This window comes from Cnephaeus nilssonii (genome assembly GCF_951640355.1).
Source record: "Cnephaeus nilssonii genome assembly, chromosome: 7".
Lineage (NCBI taxonomy): Eukaryota > Metazoa > Chordata > Mammalia > Chiroptera > Vespertilionidae > Cnephaeus > Cnephaeus nilssonii.
In genome coordinates, this window is record NC_137078.1 from 60,368,111 (window position 1) to 60,386,928 (window position 18,818).

At 40.5% G+C, this 18,818-nt stretch overlaps 1 protein-coding gene across 3 annotated transcripts in view; it reads right to left on the minus strand.

Annotated features, from left to right (window-relative positions):
* Window positions 1-18,818, minus strand: part of PATJ (PATJ crumbs cell polarity complex component) — a 313,058-nt gene that overhangs the window by 92,789 nt on the left and 201,451 nt on the right. For all 3 annotated transcript variants that reach the window (XM_079776628.1, XM_079776629.1, XM_079776630.1), the window contains exons 29-30: window positions 16,085-16,176; window positions 2,400-2,472 (exon numbers count right to left, since the gene is read on the minus strand). In XM_079776628.1, coding sequence (XP_079632754.1) covers window positions 2,400-2,472; window positions 16,085-16,176 — 165 coding nt within the window. The remainder of the gene's footprint in view (window positions 1-2,399; window positions 2,473-16,084; window positions 16,177-18,818) is intronic.

Genomic DNA, 18,818 nt, shown 5'->3' on the forward strand with positions numbered 1-18,818 from the left:
GGGGGGAGGTCAAGGGGGGGAAAAAGGAGACATATGTACTACTATTTGTAATACTTCAAACAATATAAAAAAAAGATATATTGGAAATTATGCTAATGACACTTGCTAGATAACGAGCCTCTCCATTCTTTATCAGGCCTGCTCCATTTCACTTAGTATTCAAAAAAAGCACAACTTTCTGAGAAAAAGGGAAAGTAAAAAGTTTTTGCTTCTATAAAGATATAGAAGCCTGCCTCATCAAAGAATGGAATAAATATCGTGCAACCCGAGTACACTTGAGTCCTCAGTGCCTCTTATGAGACACCACAGCAGTGGCTTCCTATTTGGGTTTCTCTCTTCAAGACATCTTTGACATTGCTATTAGACTACTTTACCTGAAGCAGAGTCCTGATCAGACCAGTTCATTGTTCAACATGCCTACAACAGTTCCAAGTGCCTATTGCATAAAATTCAAACCTTCTGAGATTTAAGATCAAGCCTCTCTCATTTGACCTCAATTTATTTTTCTAACCCCAACTTCTTTTACTCCCTTTCGTGGACCCTTACATTTTCTCCCATTTTACACCCTGATTTATTTTTGTTCCGTGTTTTTATTTGTGCTATTCCCACATTCTTATCCAACCATATTCATATACATATTTTAAAATACAATCTATTGATCAGAAACAGCTTTTCTCCTATCAGGAAACACCATTCATCTTCTGTGAACTCCTCCTAAAGTTTTATCTCTGAGGGCACCTTGTTTTAGTAATACACATGTTTTACTATAAGACTCTAAATTCTTTGAAGGTACAGACTATTTGCAATTAATCTTTGTATGCTCTACAAGGTGGATATTTGGTAAATAGCAGCAGAATGAATTGAATCAATAAGAAGTACTCAACACTGAATAAAGCATCAAGGATACAGTAGAAAAGCCAAAATATGGTTCCTGCAGTTCAATTACCCCATAGATATTTACTAGGTGTTAGGCACTGAGGATTGAATGATCAAGAAGACAAAAAGCTTAGCCCTTCAAAAACATACAGTTTAGAGTGATGCTTACAATCCTACTTAAAAAAAAAAAGATTTAAAAATTGATTTTTAGAGAGAGAGAAAGGGAGAAGGAGAGAGAAACATCGATGTGAGGGTAAAATATCGGTCAGCTGCCTTCTGCATGCTCCCTACTGGAGATCAGGCCCACAACCTGGGCACGTGCCATGACTGGGAATCGAACCAGCAACCTTGTAGTGCATGGGACGACACCCAACCAACTGAGCCACACTGGCCAGGGCCAATCCTACATTCTTTTTTCTTTTTTTAAATTTAATTTTAATGCTGATGGTATTAAAACATTAAGATAATGAGGGAATTACAAGGAACAGAATCCTTGCTAAACCCATGTAGAAATGGGTCTGTCTTTTTCTATAAGGCCCAGGTGACGCCACACAGAGGACAAAGGATAATTTTTACCCTTTCAAGGAATCATGAGTATTATTTAACTGTGAGGAAGTAAAGATTACTGAAGGGAATGGTGTGGGATGAAGCTGGTCAGAAGAATAGCCTCTCTCATTTGAGGACTTACACCTTCTCTATAAATTATTTTATTCATTTTGAGTCATAGAACATGTGGAAGAGGCTTCCAAACAGGTAATTCTTCAAGGAATTAGTGGTTGAAAATTAATAAGGAGGAAGTGGGAAGGCATCCAGGTAGAAGAAACAAAGATAAAGGGATGGAGAGGCCAACATGTGTGGGGGAAATCAACTTCATTTTTGTTGTAGAAGCAAAGGAAAAAGTATGGAGAGGTGGGAAAAGAAAAAACAACCTTTCTTCTAATAAACCTGCATTTGATTAGTTATAATAATTATGTATTTCTTTTTGAAATTAAAAAAATAATTCAATAACTAAAAAACATAAAGAGAATGTAATATTCCCTCAGCTGGGAAGACACACTGGTTATCTATCTACATATCTCTAGAAGCAGATCATTATGATAGCAATCTTGTGTTAGTAGTTTCCCTATGAGTAGATGAAAGTAATTATTTAAAGACACCTACAATCATAGGTATTAAAGTGTTTTGAAACCATAAAGAAAGGGGTACTACTATTCAGTTATTAAAAAAGAGAATTTTCTAAGAAATGAGGACATATTCTATGTCTAGAAAAAAACTTTAAGAAACTTTGAGGAAGGCAATACTCCTATGGTTAATTTCTAAAGTGTTTGTGTAACATTGTTTTACATTACTTTATAATCATACTAGTACTTCAAATACTTTCTATTTTACTTATGTATATTCCCTAGATAAGAAATTTTATGAATTTTAAGATACTGAAAGTCAAAAAAGCTAGATTTGGAAAAAAAGAATTATGACAAACCCATCTAATATATTCACTATAAGCTAATTAGGAGCCATCTTACCTCAATAAAAGATGGGGAACTTGATGGTAACGGAACAGGAGCAACGGCCATCTGATTGACCGCATCTTCATTTCTGTGGATGTTAACACAGGCATAATCAGTACACAGTAAATGCCAAGTGCCTGGCTCAAGTTATAATCATTTCCTCAGTTCTCAGTTTGAAAATGCATGAACAGCACTACAGAATCAAAAATATACATATAACATACAAAACAATTGGTCACAAAAAAAATACGTTACTCAAGGGATGCTGAGATACAATTATTAGTGACAGAGAATGATGATGCTAGGAGTGATGATGGCCAAATCCTGCTTAGTAAGGCAGGTGCTGCAGAGGCTCATTTTTGGAAAGCCAGCAACCTTTTCAGCACTGAGGAGTATAAATTTTTCAAAAGGGTGTGTGTAACCTCTAGGCCCCACTAATGGTTAGAGCATTTTGTTCTTTGAACTGGAAAGTTTCCCAGTCTCCTCACTTAGCTTAACTTTGTTCTGCCAATTGAAGGATGATGGGATGTATAGGACAGTCCCCACATGGGTGGACTCTGTGAGAGGAGTAATGGATGGGGAGAGCAGAGATCCAGACATGCAAGGCTCTGTGGGTTAGGGTAATCCTACTCCTTATCATCTTAATAGGAGCAGAGGAGGTGGGAGCTGAAACTTCATCACTGGGGTGACAGGCACAGTACAACTCCTACAATACCAGGTCTGATTATTTGGGCTCATTTCCACTATGTTACTAACAAATGGCAGGTGGTGGTTCTGTGGGAGATTTACCCGTCACTCTTCATGACCGATACCATTATCTCAAGATTTATGTTAAGTCCAACTTTAAGGTTTCACAACATAAACTAATGAAGCACAAAAAATGCTTCTTACCGCTGTGTAAAGATTTAAGACTGTTCACAGATCTCTCAAGATGACCAGTGTAGACAGGATAGCCACTACCTTACTTAGGAGGGCATTCGCAATCCCACCCCATATTTTCACTTCTCACCCACTAGAAAAAGCTCAATTGGCCCTCATTGTTTCTGTTTTGGGGCTTTAATCACATGACTGCCTTTACCTGACATGTTTTTATTAAATGTATACCCCACCCATCCTTCTCCTCCAGTGCGAGTTCAATAACCTCAACTAGGCAAATTATTTCCTTAAGTTCAAAGACTTGTCTATATATCGATGTCTTCTGAATTCACATAGTGAGCCCAGATGTTTTTCTGAGCTTATGATCTGCATATCCTACTTTACATCTCCACTATATATCTTACAAGCATCTTAAATAAAACAGAGCTCTTTATCCCACTTAGTCCCCAGAGGGTTCCATAGTCAATTTCCTTTCCACCTGTGTAAATGTCAACAGTATCTGCCCCGTTTTTCAGCCAAGAACCCAAGAGTCATTCTTGAAACCTCTCACACCTCAATTATATATCCAATCCATGCTATACGAGTGCAACCTAGTCCCTGTTAATAAAACCATATAGAATTAGGACATTTTACCCTTTGAAGCAGCTGTGTCCCAACCTGTTGCCGTGGATTTTTTTGGGGAAATGGCTATAGAAATTTGCAAGTGATTCTTGAATTGTCTAACCATGGACATCAGCAGTTGCCTCCCTTCTACCATGTAGAAAACTTTGACTTAATTTTCTTCCAGATATAAGGGGATACTGGCCTGTTTTTCAAAGTGTTTATTTACTGCTGTTACTATTTGATTAGAATGTATTAAATAAAAAACCCTGACTTGTGAGAAAAAGAAATCTTGTTGATTCTACCTTCAAAACATATCTTGAATCTTTGTACTTCATTCCATCCTATCCTAGTACAAGCCGTCATCATTTCTCACCGGTGTTAACGTAAGAGCATCCTATGGGGTCTCCCTACTTAGACTCTTCATCCTCTCTCCAAGCTATTCTGCACCCAGCAAAGTTATGGTTCCAAAACAAAAATCTGACATGTCTATCCCCTGTTTAAAACCTTCCTGTGACTTCTTATTGCACTTAGGATCCTAAGCCCAGACTTGTGGAGGCCATAAGGCCTTGGGCAGTCTGAGCACAGTCCCCATCTCTGGCCTCTTATTCTCTCCTTGCTCGCTTTGCTCCACTCCAGCTAGGCTGGCTTTCCTTCCATTTCTCAGCTGAGCCAAGCTCCTCCCACCACAGGGCCTTCACTCATTCTCTTCTCTTCTGCTCTGCATGCATGCCTCTTGCCCAAACCCTTTGCCTGATTTATTCCTATTTCTCCTTCACAGCTCACCATAAATGTCATTTCCTGCAACAAGCCTTCTAGGATCTCCATTATATGTTTACTAGAGGCCTGGTGCATGAAATTCATGCACTGGGGGGTGGTCCCTCAGCCTGTTCTGTGCCCTCTAGTAGTCTGGAACTCCTTGGGGGATGTCTGACTGTCGGCTTAGGCTCGCTCCCCACAGGACAGTTGGACATCCTTCTCGCAGTTTGGGACCCCTTGCTCCTTACCACCTACTGGCTTGCTGCTCCTTAGCGCTGCCATGGAGGTGGGAGAGGCTCCTGCCACCGCGGCTGCGCTCGCCAGCTGTGAACTCGACTTCTGGCTGAGCGGTGCTCCCCCTGTGGGCCAGCTCCTGTGTTGAGCATCTGCCCCCTGATGGTCAGTGTGCGTCATAGCAACTGGTCATTCTGCCGTTTGGTCAATTTGCATATTAGGCTTTTATTATATAGGATAGCATCCTATACAACGATCATAGGACTGTTTCTTTCATAATTTACGTAACTGATTTGTATGAATGTTTGCTTCAAATCTGTGACACCCCCTCGCCCCCACCACCTCCCGCCCTGCCCAGGGAGGGTAAGCACTCCAAAGACAAGATTCATGTCCTTCCTAATCTCAACTAGTATTACATCATCTAGGTCAGTAGTTCTCAACCTTTCTAATGCCGCGACCCTTTAATACAGTTCCTCATGTTGTGGTGACCCCCAACCATAAAATTATTTTCGTTGCTACTTCATAACTGTAATTTTGCTACTGTTATGAATCGTAATGTAAATATCTGTGTTTTCTGATGGTCTTAGGCTCTACAGCAGCGGTTCTCAACTGTGGGTCAAACACTGATCTAGGGCAAATGCAGTACCTGGCAAATAGTTTGTATTTAACATAGCTTTTTTTTTTTTAAATAAATGTAACAATCACTCACTTCAATAAGGAGACAGAGGTAGGAGTTTCAGTTTTAGCACTGTCACTAACTAGCTATAGGATTTTGGGGAAAAAATTCTAAGCAAATCAGTTTCCTAATCTCTTCAGTAGGTTGAACTGTACGAATCCTGAACTGATATAAATTCTGTGGAACGAGGCAGACTATAAATAAGAGATGAAGTCTAGGTGCCATTTCCTGCTCTAACCTTCTCAGATTCTTGAACTATCTAGCACACCAACCAAATCAAAGGAAAAAAAAAGGGGGGGGGGCTATAAATCGATACAGAGTGTGAAGAATATACTGTATCTCTCTTTTTCTGACAGCATTACAGATGCCATCAGCATGCATTACTATGTTGAGAGATGGCTTTTTTTTTTTTTTCAGGGAGTACAATACATTTCTCAGCAGTTTGCTCATACCCAGACATAGTCAGTCACCCCTGGGTACGTATAGCATTTTCCCCAGTGGTAACTGCCTTTCCTATTCAGTTTCCCCCATTGACTACCACAAGAAAGCTTAGCTCTAGCTTGGAGTCTAATGCTGACAAGACATGTCTACTCAGAATTCAGAGCCCAAGGGGCAGAGTATATTTGGCAGTAATTAAGCAGATGGCTCTTCTATCTCTTTCAAAGATTAACAGCATTAAAAATATGACTGCACATAAATTCTTTTATTTTTTATTATTTTTAAAATTGCTTTCTTAGAGGAAGGGAGAGGGAGAGAGACAGAAACAGCAATGATGAGAGAGAATCATCGATAGGCCTCCTCCTGCATGCCCCACACTGGGGTTGGAGCCTGCATCCCGGGCATGTGCCCTGACCAGGAATCGAACCCTGACATAGGTCGACGCTCAACCACTGAGCCACACTGGCCGGGCTGTACATAAATTCTTACTGAGAAATCATGATTAACTAGACCAAATTAGCTCAAATCAGCCAAGTTATCCTTTCACAATTTAATGGTTTCCTCCAAAGCAGTATGACTTTAATAGCCTTTGAAGTCACTTTAATTTTTTTTTAAGCCTCACAGAATAGAAAACCTACAATTACTCTCAATGGAGAGAAGAAAGCTGCTATCAGAAGTTACAGTTCATAATCTTTTATAATCCACTTACTAGTGAGTATTCATCCACACACCTCCTGTTCATAATCTTTTATAATCCACTTACTAGTGAGTATTCATCCACACACCTCAAGCAAGTAGACCTGAGACGGCAGCAATTTTAAAGAGAAAGAATTAGGAGGAGGGAGACCAAAAGAGAGAAGCTATTTACACTGTAAACAAGCAGTTAACCTAGCCCTGCCCTGTGTGGTTCATTTGGTGGAGCACTGTCCCATTCACCAAGAGGTCGCAAGTTCTATTCCTGGTCAGGGCACATGCCTGGGTTGCAGGCTTGAACCCCAATAGGTGTCCTTTGGAGGCAGCCATTGGATGTTTGTTTCTCTATCTCTTGCTCTCCCTCTCTTTCTAAAATCATAAAAACATACTTAAAAAAACACACACACAAGCAGTTAACCTGAATGAATTCTGGGGACCCCCTGACACCTCATATTCTATGTTCTCATAAGGAATGAAATCTGTTTGCTTTATAATTAACTTTTCTTTCCGACATAATTAACAAATTTCTTAGGCCTCAGTGCCCCATACAGGACACAATCGGGAATTGTACTTGTTTGTTGGTGTTTTTATTATTGTCTTTGATAGCTGCTGGGAGAGAGATAATGGAGTTCTGTCAGGGATAACAGTGAGAACAATTTTTCAGGGTAAGGAACTCTGTAAGTATATGTCCTTATCATTGTACTTGCTGTGCTCTATGAACATTCCTTGTGCTGTTCTTCCTCCCTTGCTAAACAAAGAGATGGGATCTGATTTCTTTGTATCCCCAGCTTGTAACTAACAGAGAGTAGGTGTACTATAAAGGTCTGTTGAATGGAAGTAGTCATAGCAAGGCAGAGAAAAGATAAAAAGCAGAACTACTAAAACTGCTCTGTGCTCTCCAAGCTGCTTCAACGAGTAAATGACAGTGTGTTGCCTGCAGTCACGCAGTTGTCAGTGTTAACCACATTAATGGACATTTCTTTGGGGTGTTTGCCCAGCTCACAGTGATTTTCTGGATGTGCTACAGTAGCAATGTCTACACTGTGTAACACGGACACCCTGTCTCACCCTCAGTGGATGTAGGGGGCAGACTACCTGCCTCGGTTTGTGCCAATAGATTATTGCTCCTAGGAACTCAAAATTTAGAACCCAACACACAGAGATCAGGAGGGTAGTATCTGGATAATACCAATGGAAATGATTACACAGTATATAGTGTAAGGCAAACCTGCGCTATTCTGAAGAGATATCCAGACTTAAGACAACCTAGGCAAAAATACAGTTCTATCTATTTAAGTTCTATCAGTAAGATGTAACATAAGCAAGATACTAAACAACTTTAAAAAATCTTGGTTTCTTAATATATAAACTTGGGATAATACCTTCTAATAGAATTGTTGTAAGATAATGTAAATGTCAGAGCACTAAGGCACAATAGTTAACATTTAATATGTCATGGTTCTATGATGTTCAATCTCAGATGCTAAAATTTCCAGGTGCTAAGTACTCAGTTACTCTTAATACATTCAGCCATCAACCCTTAGATCCAAAGACATCTCCAAGACATCTCTAATGATTACATTCTAAAGACTTCATCCTTTCATGTCTTTTCTTCTATGGTCCCCATCCTAATTTGTGTACTTTTCACGTTGCCTGGACTATGACAACAATGTTCCTACTTACCTGTTTGCTTTTTCTGCTTTCTCCTGGTCTCAATACATCTAAATCATTCCCTTCTTAAGTGTGAAGCACTTGATTGCACTCCTAGCAACCAAGCCTTAAAATACAATCTCAGTAACCCTAACGTCATAGAGTTCTCTCTATTGGTGCTTGTTTTGCCTGGTGTATAGTTATTTATTTGCATGTCTTGGAAGTTTTTGGAGAACTTAACTCTATGGCTTTGTAAAGCATCTGACAAACAGTAGGTACTCAATAAATGTTTGAATTAAATTCATTCATGTAGACGGTGTGGCTCAGTTGGTTGGAGTATTGTCCCGTACACCAAAAGGTGGTGGGTCAGCATGGATACCAGAGACAACCAATCGATGTTTCTCTTTCACATCGATCAATGTTTCTCTTTCTCTCTCTCTCTCTTTCCCATCCCCTTCCTCTCTCTAAAAAATAAATAAAATAAATAATTTGCAGTGTCTGACAAAAGAGCAAAACACAAAGCCCTTCAACTACACCTTGTTCTTTCACTGAAAGGCTTATAAATTATCCTACATAATAAAAGGGAAGTATGCAAATTAACCACCACTCCGCTACGCCCACAATTGGGCCAGCAGGAGGCATGGGGGCGGGACTCGGGGTGGCCAATCGCACTGGCAGGAGGAGCTGGGAGAGGAGACTCGTGAGTGATCCCTGGCAAGCCGTGCCGGCTTGGGCTGGGGGATCTCAGGCCGCCAGGGCCACGCCCCCAAGCCACGCGATGGCTCGCAAGCCCCGTCGGCTTGGGCTGGGGGAACTCAGGCCGCCAGGCCTCGCCTCCAAGTCGCGCGATGGCTCTCAAGCCGCGCCAGTTTGGGCTGCGGTCTCAGGCCGCCAGGCCATGCCCCCAATCCCTGCGAGTGATCCCTGGCAAGCCTCACAGGCTTGGGCTGGGGGGGTCTCAGGCCACCAGGGCCACGTCCCCAATCCACACGAGTGATCCCTGGCAAGCCACACAGGCTTGGGCTGGGACCCCCCAAGCCGCGCGATGGCTCGCAAGCTGCACCGGCTTGGGCTGGGGTCTCAGGCCGCCAGGACCCCGCACCCAAGCCGCAGGATCCCCTGGCCATGAGGACAGCTTGGGCTGGGGTCTCAGACCTGCAGGGCCTGGCACCCAAGCCTCATGATCCCCGGCCAAGGTGGCTGCCTGGGCTGGGGTCTCATTCCTGCAGGGCCGGGCACCCAACTGCATGATCACCCAGCCAGCAGCAGCGGCAGGGTGGTGCACCCCCACCAAGCTATCTTCAGGCCAGTGATGGCAGCCTGGGCTGGAGACGCACACCCCCACCGGGCTATCCACAGCCAGGCTGAGATGGCAGCCTGGGCAGGGGTCTCAGCTTGGCTGGGCTGAGGCAGCAGCCTGGGCTGGGGTCTCAGCCTGGCCAGGGCCCCATCCCCTGCCAGCGGTGGCAGCCTGGGGTCCCAACCATTGAGTCACACCAGCCAGGCAGATATGGAGGAATCTTAAATGTTTCTTTTTTTTATAATATGTATTTTATTGATTTTTTACAGAGAGGAAGGGAAAGGGATAGAAAGCTAGAAACATCTATGAGGGAGAAACATTGATCAGCTGCCTCCTGCACACTCCCCACTGGGTATGTGCCCCCAATCAAGGTACATGCCCTTGACCAGAATCGAACCTGGGACCCTTGATTCTGGAGGCCAATGCTTCATCCATCCGCTGAGCCAAAACAGTTAGGACTGTCCAATATGCTAGAGAAAAAACCCTATCTAATAAAGAGGGAATATGCAAAGGAGGGCATTTGGGAGTGACCGGGGTATCAGGGGCTGGCAGGGAAGTGGTTAGGGGGTGATCAGGCTGGCAGGCATAGCGGTTAGGGGCAATCAGGAAGGCAGGCAGGCGAGTAGTTGGGAGCCAGCAGTCCTAGATTGTGAAAGGGATGTCTGACTGATAGGATCGGGCCTAAACAGGCAGTCGGACATCCCCCAAGGGGTCCCAGATTGGAGAGGGTGCAGGTTGGGCTGAGACACACACACACACACACACACACACACACACACACACACACACACACCCGTGCACGAATTTCGTGCACCGGGCCTCTAGTTTATTATAAAACAAATAATCACAATTGCAATTTAATATGAATAGCAGAGAAAACAAGTACTGAAGAAATTAAGCAAGAGTCAAGATTTCAGAGCAGTTGAGAGACTCATATGGGTCTACCAGATGGTCCAACAGAGACACTGAAGAGCCTTGAAATTGCAGGCGTGTATCTCTACTTCCTTTCTCCCTGCAACTCCTAATAAAGTTTAGTGCTAATGGCAGGCCTCTTCCTCAAAACTTCATATCATATATCCCATGAATGGTATTTCATTGTGCATGTGAAAAGGGGCATTGCATTCTTTAATGGTCCATGAGAGTCAGAAAGATGGTTTCTTACAGTATTCAAAACAAACGACATACACAGCTGTAATTATCTAATGGTGCTTTCTTAAAGATGGATTGCTTTTCTCCTATAAGAAAATACTCAAGTATGCTGGGTATGACATCCAATTCTAAAAACCTGTGTGTTTTTTACACATACTTTCTAAATATCTTTCTCTGTGATACCTTCCCTTAGGGTCCCAATCTAGGTTAAGTTCATCTCCTATATGTCCCTATAACATCATAGCACTTATATCACTGATTAAGGTACCAGACGGTCTACTCTCTGCCTCCTTCTTCAGGGCAGAGATTGTGTTAGTGACTCTACAGCACAAGCACAAGTAGGCACTCAGCAAATACTTGTTGCATAAATGCATGAATATTTCTTTATGAAAGTAAAACTCATGATTGTGCCCACCATCTTTTCTTCTATTTATCAAAACTAGATATAAGGAATCAAGAGCAGAGCACAAAAAGGATTTTAAAAGCAGGCATTCATTCCCTTTGCTTATTTAGATAGACTTCTCCCAGATAGGACTCTGACAGTCACATTAATTTCAAGTCAATGTCATCTTGTAGGGATATGGCCAGAGAATGACGGGGCACACTCTATTTTTAATTGTAAAACCAAGACATATGTTTAATTGATACAGTAAAGTGGATCCCATGGTGAGTCCACTTTTACTCAAGAGGACTTGACAGCTAGCGCTAAATCCAAGGGTTTCAGTTTTATTTGGCCTCCTTAAGCCCCAGGAGTTTTTTTACTCAGTACATGTTTTCCACATGTAATTAAGTAATGGAGAGTGAGTTGTTATACATGACATTTAATTTTCGATAGTGGGGGAGTGTCTGACAAGAGCTGCAGGCAGGATCATTAATCTCCTTGGATCCCTACACTGACAAACACAGAAACTCCTTCTTCATCGTATTAATAGAGCTCTCCTCCTGTACTTAAATTGGTGTGCTTGTGTAGAGAGGATATGATGAGTAGGAAAACTCACAGAACTAAATGTGAGGTGCACAGTAAAAACTCAGATTGCAATATAACTCTGGATGATCCAGAGTAGAAAAATTTAGTATATCGAGGTCTCTATGTGGTTTAGGTCACAATTACATGATTATGGGATTGTTCAAAATCTAATGATGTGGGGGACAAAAAGGGATGTGTGTGAGTGATTATGTAAATCATATATACATAGCGGCAACTTACTAATTTTCATTAATAACTTACAGACCTTTTGTGAACTATAGATCAATTAGTATCTGAATAAATACACGTGTTAAAAGAATATGACAAGGACATAATCACACAAATGTACATTACTATAGATTAAAGGCCATAGTTAGTCAATATGTTGCCTACAGCATATTTTAACAGCTTTCTGTGATTAGTTTACTATTAACCATACTCTTAAATTTGTGGCCAGTTCCAAATTTTATCACAATTGTCAATAAATTTAAAAAATTTGCCAAGGTATAAAAGCCAAAAATTTCTATTTATTGGAAATGCATAGAGAATCAATAATTTTAACTATGGAAGATAATATTGTCAAATAGCAGCACTAACTTTAAAGAAATGCAACTTATAAAAATCAGTTTTTAAAGTAATAATATATAACACAATACATGTTATGCAGTTTATAAGTATAATTGTATCAGTTGTGCCAAGACGATTTAAGTTTTACTTCCTGAAACTTGATAACAAGTCAATATCTAACTGCTCCAATTTAATGGTTCCCAAAAGGCAAAATTGGGGTTCTTGTAACAATAGAGTGAAAGCGGTAATACATAGGCAGAAATTGAAAGTTGTATCTACATGATTAATGAACTGGACAATCAGCCTGAAGGAGATAGGGTGATATATATGTTGGATAGCATTTGAAATGCACAGGTTACCACACAAGAATAGGGCACCGATCTGCCATTATGCCTCCATCACTGATGTACAGAGCTGACGAGCAATATAATATTTTCTTGATTCCCTTGAGTGCTTTAAATTTTGACACTAGTGGATATTAGAATCTAATATATTTTATTGACATGAAGATTAAGTCATGCTAATTAGATTCCTCCTTATACATTACTCAAACAGCGCTCTACTAAAAAACAACAAAAAACAGTGTTCTCTCCTTGTTAGAATATCGGTCCCTCATTAAAAGAAAAAGAAGAGGATGGAGGAGGAAGAGGAGAAGGAGGAGGAGCAGCAGCAGCAGCTGACAGAGAACTAAAAGATGTTTTAGGCAGGTTTGGCTCATGTCTCTCATTCCAACATTTACCAGGAATGGTTTGATATAGTGTCCAAAGCTATCTCTTTCAGTGTTTAAACATTATCATGTTAATGAAGGCATTTTTAAACTGTGAATGTGCTGCACGTAAAAAAATAGTCAAGATTCTGGAATTAGATAAAGTACATATGAAGGAGTGATTATTCTTTTGCCTCTTCTTTCCTTCTCCAAGACTTCTTTTCTTTTACCTCCTTCCTCCCGCTCTTCTCATGTTCTTCTGCCATCATCACCGTCATCATCATTGTCGTCATCGTCATCATCATCATCATCATCATCACCACCACTGTGGCAGTGAACACTGTTGAGCCCATATTGCCAGGCAATTCATATATATTAATATATTAGACAATTCATGAGATTGCTATAGATTTTACAGATCAGGAAAGTGATCAGGCTCACACAGCCCAAGCATTAAACCCAGTTTCAAACCTACCTAGGTGAATATAGGAGTTGTTTTTTAATTACTTATAAAGCCTTATAGTTCAATCTTGCTTTAGAAAAGAATTCATCACTTTAGTTAAGAGTTTTCTGTCAAATGAATAGTTTCTTCTTTTATGAAAACTGAAGTATTAATTAATAAAATGTTGGCACACAAATTACCAGAGCTATATACGGAATCACACAAAAAGTTGTCAGCAGTGCATACATAGCTCTTGATTAAATTTAAGCTCATTTTCCGTTACAGTCTAAAAGTGGCTAGATTGTTCAGAATTATGACTACATCTTTTTTTCTCCCTATAATATATAGAGCTTCTGAATGCTCATTATATACTAGGAATTATAACTTAATGATCATGCAAAAAACATCCATAATTAGATTATGTATTTTGAATGTACATTGATACTTCTAAATTGCTTAAAATCCCTTCTGGTCAATAAATATTCAGTAGCATCCTCAATTATGCTTTACCATTAATTTACTGAACAAATTCTTTCCTTGATACTGATCCATTCTGAATAATCAAAATTGAAATCATCAGACACTAAATCAATAGGGCTTTATTACTATTATTAAAATTCTGCTCAGCGTTCTCCTCTGTATTCTAAACAACTTCAAATCATTTAATCTTTCTTTCTTGAAGGAGGAGGGTTCTATTTCTCAACTACTTAATTGCATCAAATGATTTCCCTTGGATCCTAGTCAATTTTCTTTTTGCTTTCTTTAAAATGGAATGGCCCAGGATGGGTAACAAAGGCACAAATGCTACAGAGGCAACAGGAGCATTAACATTAGCACTGCAGCAGTCTCCACCCTGTGTTGAGCACTTCAGCGCAGTCACTATTGAGTGCTATGTAAGTCTTCTCATGTAATCCTCACACATCTTTATGCAAAGTTTTTAAGGCTAAGTGGTTTGAATTCTTTACTTGTATGGACTTCTCTCAATGGACATCCTAAACTTTGTTGTTTTTTTATTGATTTTTAGAGAGAGGAAGAGGGACAGAAAGAGTGAAACATCAATGTGAGAGAGAAACATCAATCAGCTGCCTCCTACACGTGCCCCAAATGGGCACACCCCCCAATTTGGGATGGAACCCAAAATCCAGGCATGTTCCCTGACCCTACACTTTTTGGTATATGGGACGATGTTCCAACCAACTGAGCCACACAGGCCAGAAACCTAAACTCTTTTTTCTAAATTAATATTTTTTAATTTTTCAACTACAGTTCACTTTCAACATTACTTTGTACTGGTCTCAGGTGTACAGCACCATGGCCAGCCAATCATATACTTCACAAAGTGTTCCGCCCAATTATCCCATGATTCCAAACTCCTGAGTGGCTGAACATTCCTCAAGTCTGTTCATCTTTTCACCACCTAAGTTTAATTTTGAACCTCTGGCAATAGGAAAGGCAAAGAAACTCAAACAGGAGATCTGTGACTAACAGAGCAGGTCAAGGTGAGTAAGCCAGAGAAGGTCACCTTAACACACAAAGACATACAAACAGAAGAAAGTTTTCCCTCTGGAAACAAGAGTAAAAAACTGGAAGGTCAGAAAATGCTAGTGAGTTGGAGAAAAAGTTGCCAATGTAGGATTTCTTTAGGAGCAAAGCAGTAACACCCTCTGAGGCTGACTGATGGTGTGGGAAGGAATGTTTTAATCACCTACAGTAGTGCCCATATCTGGGAATAAAATTACCCCTTAATCCCAGCAGTCCCCTGGATTCAATAGGTCTTACTGACAGGTAAGAGAAAAGGAAGAAGAAGAAGAATCACCATCATAAAATACTCTTTCAGTTAACACTCTTTCATCCTTTGCTCTATGGTAGACACTCTACTGAACATTTCAAATTTTTGAAATATCACAATGAGGCAGATGCTTTATTATTTCCATTTTACAAATAACTGAGGATCAGAAGGAAGAGAAACAGAGCAACAATTAACATACAGGGTTAGTTATGTCACCTAAAAATAATTCAGATTTACCTATCATTTTAGACCAATAACAGAGAATCAAAGCTCTTTCCACTGCCGATGAGGCAATGGTGGCTACCACCGATGAGGACTCCCAAATCTGATTCACTTCTGCCAAAAATGCTCAGTCAGCTAGCAGGCAAGGTGTAGGTACATATGGAGCCCCAAACACTATGTAACTCTAGACAGCAGAGCTCACCTCCCCTCCCCTCTGGATTTCTCACCAGCACTGCTAATATGAAGCTTCTATAGTTTCCTGGGTTCTGTTTTCCTGCCTATTCATTGATGTAGACATTAATGAGTCAGCACCTATACCAAATGATCGTGACAGAAGGAGGAGAAGCTAGAAGATGCTATTATATTTGTAGAGAGGGAATCATATCCAGGAAGGGAAGAATTTTTAAAAATTGAAATACAAATACTAGTTTCAACTACCAACACTATCATGTGAAACAAATAACAAGACAGCCTTATACCCAAAACAAACCAGACTTTTCTTACAGTGACAGTTACAAAAGGAAAATGTATTTTTAGAACACAGTGATTTTGTTAAACAAAGATAAAATAGTCTTACATAGGTAATAACATTTCCTGACAAGAGCTCAGATTTTATGATATATCTATCTTACCTGATGAAAACCAGTTTGATCTTGGATGGGGCAGTCTTAATAATGGCAGATGCATTCTGGTGACTTCTTCCATACAGAATCTGATTGTTTATCTGTTTGGGACAGAATATAAAGCGTACTTGTAAACCATGCAATATGTACATTTTGTATAAAAATATATGTATATAGTTACACGTTATACAAGAATATATCTACATACATGGAATTAAACAATAAAGTCCATTCATTTTTTTAAGTGGCTACATGTAGGATTGTTTGGTGCCAAAAATCTCAATATTCTTTGTAGTATGGATTCAAACACTAATTCTAAACAGCTATTAAAATCTCTTAATTCAGTTACGAATGAAGTTAATAGAACACACAGTCCTTGACCCTTTTGCTAAATATCAAGACAGCAGTAGTTGAGCTAGATGCAAAAAGTTTATGATGTATATTTTATTACCTACAGCTTTTCCAGATTCTTAAAAAATGTAGAAAACAGACCAAACTGTGGTATTCACCAGCACTCTGGAGGGTCCATTAAATATGATGCCATAAACATGTCAAGGTTATTACATAGCATAAATTTTGTTACTCCAGAGGAGGTAATATTATATCTCCATTTTTAATCAAATTTTAGATCAATTGCACAGAAACATTTTACTGTAAACAATCAGTAAGCCAACTGCTTTTATCCAAGATGCGATGGGATTTTTAACTTGATAGAATTCACCTAAATATGATCTAAAAACATTTACATTCTAAATTTTTTCATTCCAGATTTTCCTACTGATAAACTATGTTGATAGCCAATAATCAATTTTTTATTTCACCCATTGCTAATAGTTCAGGTTAGGCTTTTCTTTTCTTTTCTTTTCTTTTTTTCAGTATGTTTTTTATTGATTTTTTTAGAGAGAGACAAAAGGAGAGGGATAGACAGAAGCATCAAAATCAATCGGCTGCCTCCTGCACGCCCCCAACTGGGGGTAGAGCCCACAACCTAGGTGTGTGCCCCAACTGGGAATCAAACCTTCGACCTCTTGTTGCTTGGGACCATGCTCAACCAACTGAGCCACACCAGTTGGGCCAGTTTTGGCTTTTCTCCTCCTGTCTTTAACAAGTAATTAATGATCTATACAGTGGTCGGCAAACTTCGGCTCGCGAGCCGCAGTTTGCCGCTCTGTTGACTAATGAGTTTGTTGACCACTGATCTATACTATACTGTCCCAGTTTATCTGAGACTTGATAATTTCTACTACTAAAGGGATGCATATATAGTCTATTATATAAGGGATAGAAAAAAGGGATTTTATGCTTTTTTGTAATTAGCATCTAATTTGTTCTTGATAGCTCTGAAATTTTGCATATGAAGACACACCTGAAAAAGGTATCATTTTTGTCACAACAGCTATAATGAGAAAGTGTATGGAAGGTATGGAAGTGAACAGTTCAAAGGATGGAATGGAAAAATATATATATTTAAAATACATTTTTATTGATTTCAGAGAGAAAGGGAGAGAGAGAGAGGGAGAGAAACATCAATGATGAGAGAGAATCATGGATCGGTTGCCTCCTGCATACCCCACACTGGGGATTGAGCCTGCAACCCGGGCATGTGCCCCGACCGGGAATTGAACTGTGACCTCCTGGTTCATAGGTTGATGCTCAACCCTGAGCCATGCCAGCCAGGTAAAATATAATATTTTTAACTGTTGAAATGAAGCTCATCCATCACCTTGAAGTAGTAGCTGGGATTCATATCAAAGGCTGCTACAAAGACTAAACTTGAACTACTTCTTCAATATGTCTCTTATTCTCTCAATGTTTATTCTTCACCAAGATAATCAATATCCCAGAAGTCGACTGATCTGCACAGTGTCATTTCTCTGCACCTTAGTTTCCTCTTCTTTAAAAGAAATCTAAAGGAGAAACCAAGTTGGCGGCATAGGGTAAACACCTAATTGTTGCCTACCACAACAATTTTGAAACTACAACTGGAAAACAGAGCAGACATCGTCCAGAACCGCAGGAGAGGGAGGGCGGAGAGGGAGGGCGGCTAAACACACGACTGGCTTGCTCAAGGCGCGCGGAGAGGGTGGGCACCAAGTGCGTGGCTGGCTTTCTCGTTAGGGAGGAAAACAAAACCTCCCGATTGCACTGATATCCAGCTCCGGTCAGGGAGAAGCCGGCCTGTCTGGCAACAGGCGAAACTCGAGAGCAGCCTTCTCTCAGAGGTGCGCACAGCCATTGTTGCAGGATACAGAAAACAAGGCCCTCTTAGGGCGGGGCTGACAGGAAACCAAAGCTTGTCTGCACCACCCTGAGACTCCGCCCCATCCAAGCTGAGCACAGAAGCCCTCCCAGCAGAGACACTGCTGATACTCACAGCCAATTAGCTTGGAGATCAACTCCCCCCAGTGATACCAACAACAAGCAAGGCTTAACTACAACAAGACTGCATATACAGCCCACAAAGGGGTGCACCAAGAGGGTCTAGGTAACTGGGGAGGCTGAGCTACTGGGCTCTGCTAAGACACCTAACACACAAAGCAACTCAAGCAACTCAGGGAAGCAGCTAAAATGCGGAGACAAAGAGGCAGGCCACAATTGAAGGAAATGGAGGAAAGCAAAAGACTGGATATAGAGTTCAAAACCACAGTTATAAGGTTTTTCAAGAATTTCCTAGAAAAGGCTGATAAATTTAATGAGAACCTCGAGGATATGAAAAGAGATCAACTAGAAATTAAGCATACAC